The sequence below is a fragment of the Mizuhopecten yessoensis genome, unplaced genomic scaffold, assembly GCF_002113885.1.
Source record: "Mizuhopecten yessoensis strain PY_sf001 unplaced genomic scaffold, ASM211388v2 scaffold11183, whole genome shotgun sequence".
Classification (NCBI taxonomy): Eukaryota; Metazoa; Mollusca; class Bivalvia; order Pectinida; family Pectinidae; genus Mizuhopecten; species Mizuhopecten yessoensis.
Genome location: NW_018408921.1, coordinates 966,011 through 976,822, shown reverse-complemented (window position 1 = coordinate 976,822; position 10,812 = coordinate 966,011). Strand labels below are relative to the sequence as shown.

The following is a 10,812-nucleotide window of genomic DNA, read 5'->3' as shown; positions in this document are numbered from 1 at the left end:
GAGTAGAAACATGTACCGAGGTATTTCAAAAAGGAATTTATTCATCTTTCTGAATACCAAATAGTTGAACATGACAAATATTGAATTTGTTAACTAATAACTTATATGAAAATGAGTCAATGTAAGAACAAACTGAAAAACAAAAACTGATTTCATTTGGGGATCACTGTACCACTTTCAAAACCTCTAACTATGCATTAGTAAGCGTTTTTATCTGACATGACTTAGGCTTTGATAAAGCATTTCTGAAAAGAAAAACCATATACTTTGCAGGACTTTTATCAAAAAATAATACAAATGAAATTAACACAATACAATCAACAATAGGGTTCCGAGTGTAAAAATTTAGCAGGGCTGGACCGTGATTTTAACCATAGACTTCAGAGTTTTATACTATTATGCTAACGGATTCAGCTACCTGCATGGTCAACGGAAGTGTCATGACCGAACAGTGCTACAGATATTTCCAAACGGAAGTTAAAGGAATGTTACTGTATATATGATACGGAAAACCACAGTGCACTGGCCATAGGAAAGGAATTTAGATATAATGTAAACAGAAATACATGTAGTAACTATCATCTTGGCTTGTAAACGTTTTCCCCAGGCATTTTTCCTGGTATGATCCTCCATCTGACATCCCCATCTCTACCTTCAATTCAACATTCACCACCTCAGTCGGACATCTCTACCCATCACCCTACTCCATTATATACATCATGAAGATTAGTAGTAAATACCTCACCAGCTCAGTCGGACATCTCTACCCATCACCCTACTCCATTCTCTACATCTTGAAGATTAGTAGTAAATACCTCACCAGCTCAGTCGGACATTTCTACCCCTCACCCTACTCTATTATCTACATCTTGAAGATTAGCAGAAAATACCTCACCAGCTCAGTCGGACATCTCTATCCCTCACCCTACTCCATTATCTACATCTTGAAGATTAGTAGTAAATACCTCACCAGCTCAGTCGGACATCTCTACCCATCACCCTACTCCGTTATCTACATCTTCAAGATTCGTAGTAAATACCTCACCAGCTCAGTCGGACATCTCTACCCATCACCTCACTCCATTATCTACATCTTCAAGATTAGTAGTAAATACCTCTTCAAAAACAGCTCAGTTGGACATCTCTACCCATCACCCCACTCCATTATCTACATCTTTAAGATTAGTAGTAAATACCTCACCAGCTCAGTCGGACATCTCTACCCATCACCCTACTCCATTATCTACATCTTCAAGATTAGTAGTAAATACCTCACCAGCTCAGTCGGACATCTCTACCCATCACCCTACTCCATTATCTACATCTTCAAGATTAGTAGTAAATACCTCTTCAAAAACAGCTCAGTTGGACATCTCTACCCATCACCCTACTCCATTATCTACATCTTTAAGATTAGTAGTAAATACCTCACCAGCTCAGTCGGACATCTCTACCCATCACCCTACTCCATTATCTACATCTTCAAGATTAGTAGTAAATACCTCACCAGCTCAGTCGGACATCTCTACCCATCACCCTACTCCATTATCTACATCTTCAAGATTAGTAGTAAATACCTCACCAGCTTAGCGGGACATCTCTACCCATCACCTCACTCCATTATCTACATCTTCAAGATTAGTAGTAAATACCTCACCAGCTCAGTCGGACATCTCTACCCATCACCCTACTCCATTATCTACATCTTCAAGATTAGTAGTAAATACCTCACCAGCTCAGTCGGACATCTCTACCCATCACCCTACTCCATTATCTACATCTTCAAGATTAGTAGTAAATACCTCACCAGCTCAGCGGGACATCTCTACCCATCACCTCACTCCATTATCTACATCTTCAAGATTAGTAGTAAATACCTCACCAGCTCAGTCGGACATCTCTACCCATCACCCTACTCCGTTATCTACATCTTCAAGATTCGTAGTAAATACCTCACCAGCTCAGTCGGACATCTCTACCCATCACCCTACTCCATTATCTACATCTTCAAGATTAGTAGTAAATACCTCTTCAAAAACAGCTCAGTTGGACATCTCTACCCATCGCCCTACTACATTATCTACATCTTGAAGATTAGAAGTAAATACCTCACCAGCTCAGTCGGATATCTCTACCCATCACCCCACTCCATTATCTACATCTTGAAGATTAGTAGTAAATACCTCACCAGCTCAGTCGGACATCTCTACCCATCACCCTACTCCATTATCTACATCTTCAAGATTAGTAGTAAATACCTCACCAGCTCAGTCGGACATCTCTACCCATCACCCTACTCCATTATCTACATCTTCAAGATTAGTAGTAAATACCTCACCAGCTCAGTCGGACATCTCTACCCATCACCCTACTCCATTATCTACATCTTCAAGATTAGTAGTAAATACCTCACCAGCTCAGCGGGACATCTCTACCCATCACCTCACTCCATTATCTACATCTTCAAGATTAGTAGTAAATACCTCACCAGCTCAGTCGGACATCTCTACCCATCACCCTACTCCATTATCTACATCTTCAAGATTAGTAGTAAATACCTCACCAGCTTAGCGGGACATCTCTACCCATCACCTCACTCCATTATCTACATCTTCAAGATTAGTAGTAAATACCTCACCAGCTCAGTCGGACATCTCTACCCCTCACCCTACTCTATTATCTACACCTTGGAGATTCGTAGTAAATACTTCACCAGCTCAGTCGGACATCTCTTCCCATCACCCTACTCTATTATCTACATCTTGGAGATTAGAAGTAAATACCTCACCAGCTCAGTCGGACATCTCTACCTATCACCCTACTCCATTATCTACATCTTTAAGATTCGTAGTAAATACCTCACCAGCTCAGTCGGACATCTCTATCCCTCACCCTACTCTATTATCTACATCTTGAAGATTAGCAGAAAATACCTCACCAGCTCAGTCGGACATCTCTATCCCTCACCCTACTCCATTATCTACATCTTTAAGATTAGCAGAAAATACCTCACCAGCTCAGTCGGACATCTCTATCCCTCACCCTACTCCATTATCTACATCTTTAAGATTAGTAGTAAATACCTCACCAGCTCAGTCGGACATCTCTACCCATCACCCTACTCCGTTATCTACATCTTCAAGATTCGTAGTAAATACCTCACCAGCTCAGTCGGACATCTCTACCCATCACCCTACTCCATTATCTACATCTTCAAGATTAGTAGTAAATACCTCTTCAAAAACAGCTCAGTTGGACATCTCTACCCATCACCCTACTCCATTATCTACATCTTTAAGATTAGTAGTAAATACCTCACCAGCTCAGTCGGACATCTCTACCCATCACCCTACTCCATTATCTACATCTTCAAGATTAGTAGTAAATACCTCACCAGCTCAGTCGGACATCTCTACCCATCACCCTACTCCATTATCTACATCTTTAAGATTAGTAGTAAATACCTCACCAGCTCAGTCGGACATCTCTACCCATCACCCTACTCCATTATCTACATCTTCAAGATTAGTAGTAAATACCTCACCAGCTCAGTCGGACATCTCTACCCATCACCCTACTCCATTATCTACATCTTGAAGATTAGTAGTAAATACCTCACCAGCTCAGTCGGACATCTCTACCCATCACCCTACTCCGTTATCTACATCTTCAAGATTCGTAGTAAATACCTCACCAGCTCAGTCGGACATCTCTACCCATCACCCTACTCCATTATCTACATCTTCAAGATTAGTAGTAAATACCTCTTCAAAAACAGCTCAGTTGGACATCTCTACCCATCACCCTACTCCATTATCTACATCTTTAAGATTAGTAGTAAATACCTCACCAGCTCAGTCGGACATCTCTACCCATCACCCTACTCCATTATCTACATCTTCAAGATTAGTAGTAAATACCTCACCAGCTCAGTCGGACATCTCTACCCATCACCCTACTCCATTATCTACATCTTCAAGATTAGTAGTAAATACCTCTTCAAAAACAGCTCAGTTGGACATCTCTACCCATCACCCCACTCCATTATCTACATCTTTAAGATTAGTAGTAAATACCTCACCAGCTCAGTCGGACATCTCTACCCATCACCCTACTCCATTATCTACATCTTCAAGATTAGTAGTAAATACCTCACCAGCTCAGTCGGACATCTCTACCCATCACCCTACTCCATTATCTACATCTTTAAGATTAGTAGTAAATACCTCACCAGCTCAGTCGGACATCTCTACCCATCACCCTACTCCATTATCTACATCTTCAAGATTAGTAGTAAATACCTCACCAGCTCAGTCGGACATCTCTACCCATCACCCTACTCCATTATCTACATCTTGAAGATTCGTAGTAAATACCTCACCAGCTCAGTCGGACATCTCTACCCATCACCCTACTCCATTATCTACATCTTCAAGATTAGTAGTAAATACCTCTTCAAAAACAGCTCAGTTGGACATCTCTACCCATCACCCTACTCCATTATCTACATCTTTAAGATTAGTAGTAAATACCTCACCAGCTCAGTCGGACATCTCTACCCATCACCCTACTCCATTATCTACATCTTCAAGATTAGTAGTAAATACCTCACCAGCTCAGTCGGACATCTCTACCCATCACCCTACTCCATTATCTACATCTTCAAGATTAGTAGTAAATACCTCACCAGCTCAGTCGGACATCTCTACCCATCACCCTACTCCATTATCTACATCTTCAAGATTCGTAGTAAATACCTCACCAGCTCAGTCGGACATCTCTACCCATCACCCTACTCCATTATCTACATCTTCAAGATTAGTAGTAAATACCTCTTCAAAAACAGCTCAGTTGGACATCTCTATCCCTCACCCTACTCCATTATCTACATCTTTAAGATTAGTAGTAAATACCTCACCAGCTCAGTCGGACATCTCTACCCATCACCCTACTCCGTTATCTACATCTTCAAGATTCGTAGTAAATACCTCACCAGCTCAGTCGGACATCTCTACCCATCACCTTACTCCATTATCTACATCTTCAAGATTAGTAGTAAATACCTCTTCAAAAACAGCTCAGTTGGACATCTCTATCCCTCACCCTACTCCATTATCTACATCTTTAAGATTAGTAGTAAATACCTCACCAGCTCAGTCGGACATCTCTACCCATCACCCTACTCCGTTATCTACATCTTCAAGATTCGTAGTAAATACCTCACCAGCTCAGTCGGACATCTCTACCCATCACCTTACTCCATTATCTACATCTTCAAGATTAGTAGTAAATACCTCTTCAAAAACAGCTCAGTTGGACATCTCTACCCATCACCCCACTCCATTATCTACATCTTTAAGATTAGTAGTAAATACCTCACCAGCTCAGTCGGACATCTCTACCCATCACCCTACTCCATTATCTACATCTTCAAGATTCGTAGTAAATACCTCACCAGCTCAGTCGGACATCTCTACCCATCACCTTACTCCATTATCTACATCTTCAAGATTAGTAGTAAATACCTCTTCAAAAACAGCTCAGTTGGACATCTCTACCCATCACCCCACTCCATTATCTACATCTTTAAGATTAGTAGTAAATACCTCACCAGCTCAGTCGGACATCTCTACCCATCACCCTACTCCGTTATCTACATCTTCAAGATTCGTAGTAAATACCTCACCAGCTCAGTCGGACATCTCTACCCATCACCTTACTCCATTATCTACATCTTCAAGATTAGTAGTAAATACCTCTTCAAAAACAGCTCAGTTGGACATCTCTACCCATCACCCCACTCCATTATCTACATCTTTAAGATTAGTAGTAAATACCTCACCAGCTCAGTCGGACATCTCTACCCATCACCCTACTCCATTATCTACATCTTCAAGATTAGTAGTAAATACCTCACCAGCTCAGTCGGACATCTCTACCCATCACCCTACTCCATTATCTACATCTTCAAGATTAGTAGTAAATACCTCACCAGCTTAGCGGGACATCTCTACCCATCACCTCACTCCATTATCTACATCTTCAAGATTAGTAGTAAATACCTCACCAGCTCAGTCGGACATCTCTACCCATCACCCTACTCCATTATCTACATCTTCAAGATTAGTAGTAAATACCTCACCAGCTCAGTCGGACATCTCTACCCATCACCCTACTCCATTATCTACATCTTCAAGATTAGTAGTAAATACCTCACCAGCTCAGTCGGACATCTCTACCCATCACCCTACTCCATTATCTACATCTTCAAGATTAGTAGTAAATACCTCACCAGCTTAGCGGGACATCTCTACCCATCACCTCACTCCATTATCTACATCTTCAAGATTAGTAGTAAATACCTCACCAGCTCAGTCGGACATCTCTACCCATCACCCTACTCCATTATCTACATCTTCAAGATTAGTAGTAAATACCTCACCAGCTCAGTCGGACATCTCTACCCATCACCCTACTCCATTATCTACATCTTCAAGATTAGTAGTAAATACCTCTTCAAAAACAGCTCAGTTGGACATCTCTACCCATCGCCCTACTACATTATCTACATCTTGAAGATTAGAAGTAAATACCTCACCAGCTCAGTCGGATATCTCTACCCATCACCCCACTCCATTATCTACATCTTTAAGATTAGTAGTAAATACCTCACCAGCTCAGTCGGACATCTCTACCCATCACCCTACTCCATTATCTACATCTTCAAGATTAGTAGTAAATACCTCACCAGCTCAGTCGGACATCTCTACCCATCACCCTACTCCATTATCTACATCTTCAAGATTAGTAGTAAATACCTCACCAGCTTAGCGGGACATCTCTACCCATCACCTCACTCCATTATCTACATCTTCAAGATTAGTAGTAAATACCTCACCAGCTCAGTCGGACATCTCTACCCATCACCCTACTCCATTATCTACATCTTCAAGATTAGTAGTAAATACCTCACCAGCTTAGCGGGACATCTCTACCCATCACCTCACTCCATTATCTACATCTTCAAGATTAGTAGTAAATACCTCACCAGCTCAGTCGGACATCTCTACCCATCACCCTACTCCATTATCTACATCTTCAAGATTAGTAGTAAATACCTCACCAGCTCAGTCGGACATCTCTACCCATCACCCTACTCCATTATCTACATCTTCAAGATTAGTAGTAAATACCTCACCAGCTCAGTCGGACATCTCTACCCATCACCCTACTCCATTATCTACATCTTCAAGATTAGTAGTAAATACCTCACCAGCTCAGTCGGACATCTCTACCCATCACCCTACTCCATTATCTACATCTTCAAGATTAGTAGTAAATACCTCACCAGCTCAGTCGGACATCTCTACCCATCACCCTACTCCATTATCTACATCTTCAAGATTAGTAGTAAATACCTCTTCAAAAACAGCTCAGTTGGACATCTCTACCCATCGCCCTACTACATTATCTACATCTTGAAGATTAGAAGTAAATACCTCACCAGCTCAGTCGGATATCTCTACCCATCACCCCACTCCATTATCTACATCTTGAAGATTAGTAGTAAATACCTCACCAGCTCAGTCGGACATCTCTACCCCTCACCCTACTCTATTATCTACATCTTGAAGATTAGCAGAAAATACCTCACCAGCTCAGTCGGACATCTCTATCCCTCACCCTACTCCATTATCTACATCTTTAAGATTAGTAGTAAATACCTCACCAGCTCAGTCGGACATCTCTACCCATCACCCTACTCCGTTATATACATCATGAAGATTCGTAGTAAATACCTCACCAGCTCAGTCGGACATCTCTACCCATCACCTTACTCCATTATCTACATCTTCAAGATTAGTAGTAAATACCTCTTCAAAAACAGCTCAGTTGGACATCTCTACCCATCACCCCACTCCATTATCTACATCTTTAAGATTAGTAGTAAATACCTCACCAGCTCAGTCGGACATCTCTACCCATCACCCCACTCCATTATCTACATCTTTAAGATTAGTAGTAAATACTTCACCAGCTCAGTCGGACATCTCTACCCATCACCCTACTCCATTATCTACATCTTCAAGATTAGTAGTAAATACCTCACCAGCTCAGCGGGACATCTCTACCCATCACCCTACTCCATTATCTACATCTTTAACATTAGTAGTAGATACAACCGATTCACTTTTAAGTATAAGAGGTAAAATCAATTGTGATTCATTGTTCGCTGAATACGAAATATCGGTAGTTGGATTTTATCAGAAGGCTACTTGTAATCTTAACAGGTATGGCTGATCACAAGTCTTAAAATGATGAATGAGGAAAGAAACCACACCGGATTACTTTCATTGCACATTAAATATTTCTAGTTGAATTGTAAACCCCCAGAAAATCTATATATACAAACTGAGTTCGGATCAGCTCATGTTGAACTAGGTGAGAGTTTCGTGGCAGTGAGCGTTTCGAACAAGACTACGTGGTGTGTGACATCGATTGCCGTACTGGTGTTAGGTGTATCTGTTCTTCAGAATGTGGAATTCAACGGTGTGTCCCAATAACAATGTCTTCCTTTATTTTAAGACATTTGACAGGATCCATTCATCAATTTGGATGTAATGGGGCCTTTATATTGTAGAATTAATACTTCACAGTATCATAATCAGTCCTCCTCGCCTTATAATTCTACCGACAATAACGGTGTGTAGCAATCTAGATACACATCTAATACTAACAACTGCCCATGTGACTAATGGTGGAACCGAATGATGCTTGTTAATATAATGAGTTCGTACATTATTTATATCTCTCCTACATTGTCTAATGATTATATTGTATTATGCACACACTGTTCAATATACATTTACAGTGTACAGTGAAACTTGAACGAATTTCAATGGGATAGCTTTGACTGATTTGATCAGATAACTTAACGTTGTATTTCTAGACACTTTGTTTTATGGAAATTCAAAATTTGCATATATTGGTTAGTTATCACTTAAAATCACTTGGATTATAACAGTTCAGATTAAATAGGTTTGGCTTCCTGCGACTTCTGATCGGTGGTCTGTTCTGGATTCCTGCTGTTGGTGCTGTGTCTTTGATAAATACAAAATTAATAGCGACCGCGGTGGCCAAGTGATTAAGGCATCTGACATTATGCTACAACTGACCATCCACCACTAGGTTGCAGGTTCGAGATCTACGTGGGGCAGTCGCCAAATACGGACCGTATGTCTCTAGGAACTCTAGGCTTTCCTCCTGCCACGTCCTTAAATGACCCTAGCTGTTAATAGGAAGTAAAATACAAACAAACCAAAAGTTGATTGATACACATTATCCCGATTGTTACAGTGTAAGTTGATGTAAAATGGGGTACCAGCAACCATGTAAAAAACTGGCATATTTCAAGTTATGTATGATTCTCTCCTTGCAACATGAAATAGGCTACATGGGATTTCTATCAGCCACAGTGTAGGGTTCAGAAGTTACTCTATAGGCTGTAAAAGGGTAAGGCACAATTGTTGATGCACACCTTCAATCCCCCAATATTTCCCAGGTAATCAGATCAAGAGTATTGCTTATGACCGAACACTTCATCTGGTTATTTTGTCAGTCAACCTGTAATTGAATTACAAAAATAAATGCATGATGTGATAAAATGTTGTGAAAAGTCATTCAGTGTACTGTATTACAATCAGTGATTGTAAGGACATGGAACATCGACTTTCTTACCCTGGACAGCTGTTGCCACACTTTAAATGGTGTGAGATATCCTTATCGCACCCTTGGGTTGTGACAGGGGGATTCCCCTATTCATAACAATGGTGTGACGTCATGTCAACACTATCACGACGTCACGTCAACAATCCATCAATGTCACGTCAACCCTGAATTTATCCGGTTACTTTAAAATAAAATTATAATTCATATGATTCATAATGGGTGAACAGGGTCAGAGAAAAATAATATCTCATCCCCTTGAGGGTTTGATGGGGAATCTCTACCCTCGGGGGAAGATTCTTAAGCTGCCAAACACTCGACAAAGTCTCGTGTTTTGCAACTTAAGAATCTTCCCCCTCTGGTTGAGATTCCCCTATCACACCCACAAGGGGTGGGGGATTCTATTTATCTCAGCCAGACTGAATAATTTGAGGATGTAGGACATCTGTTCTCAGAATGGATAACTTTCTAAGGGACATGATAATTTAAGATTTCGTATCTGTTTCTTCTGTACATTTATATTACCATTAATATGTAATTTTATTAGCACACCTGGCCGGACGGGTCATATGAGCTTATGCCGTACTGCGGCGTCCGTCGTCCGTCCATCCGTCAACTTTTTAGCTCACCGGGTCCGAAGGACCAAGGTGAGCTTATCCCATACCGTGGCGTCCGTCGTCCGTACGTCAATAAGTTTTTTAAACGGCCTAGGTGGTGGGGATTCAAAATTGTACAAATGGTGACAAATTCTTCAAGAATGACTCAACAATTTAGTACAAGTTAAAGTGGAATTTATTTGTGGACTTTCAAGTGTCAAGGTTACAATACAAAAGTACACTCCAGAGCGGCCTGAGAGGTTACCTGTACAATTTAATCTACGTTGAGCTAAGTTGTCTCCCTTCGACTCATTGACAATGTGATTATAAATAAATGAATAGGTTGTTGATTATGACAAAATAAGTTGTATCTCTTAAATGCATGTTTCAGACAGAAGCTACCTCATTACTTTTATTCAAGATTCTTTTACTAAACTATTTAGTTGCACCTAGTATTTATGATCCTTGTACATTTCTAATTTCTCCTAGT

General features: G+C 40.7%; 1 protein-coding gene across 1 annotated transcript; it reads left to right on the top strand.

The window, feature by feature from the left end:
- The first annotated feature begins 719 nt into the window (after window positions 1-719).
- Window positions 720-8,564, top strand: LOC110440474. Its single transcript, XM_021483579.1, has 7 exons — window positions 720-1,133; window positions 1,863-2,195; window positions 2,469-3,251; window positions 4,743-5,312; window positions 6,804-7,055; window positions 7,404-7,892; window positions 8,535-8,564. The coding sequence occupies exons 1-7, from the start codon at window positions 720-722 to the stop codon at window positions 8,562-8,564; spliced, it is 2,871 nt and encodes a 956-aa protein (XP_021339254.1).
- The last annotated feature ends 2,248 nt before the right edge of the window (window positions 8,565-10,812 follow it).

Coding starts and splice junctions, on each gene's coding strand:
- LOC110440474 (XM_021483579.1), top strand. CDS start 720: ATGAAGATTAGTAGTAAATACCTCACCAGCTCAGTCGGACATCTCTAC. Junction 3,252..4,742: donor ACCTCTTCAAAAACAGCTCA/GTTGGACATCTC, acceptor TACATCTTCAAG/ATTCGTAGTAAATACCTCAC. Junction 7,893..8,534: donor ACCTCTTCAAAAACAGCTCA/GTTGGACATCTC, acceptor TCTGTTCTTCAG/AATGTGGAATTCAACGGTGT.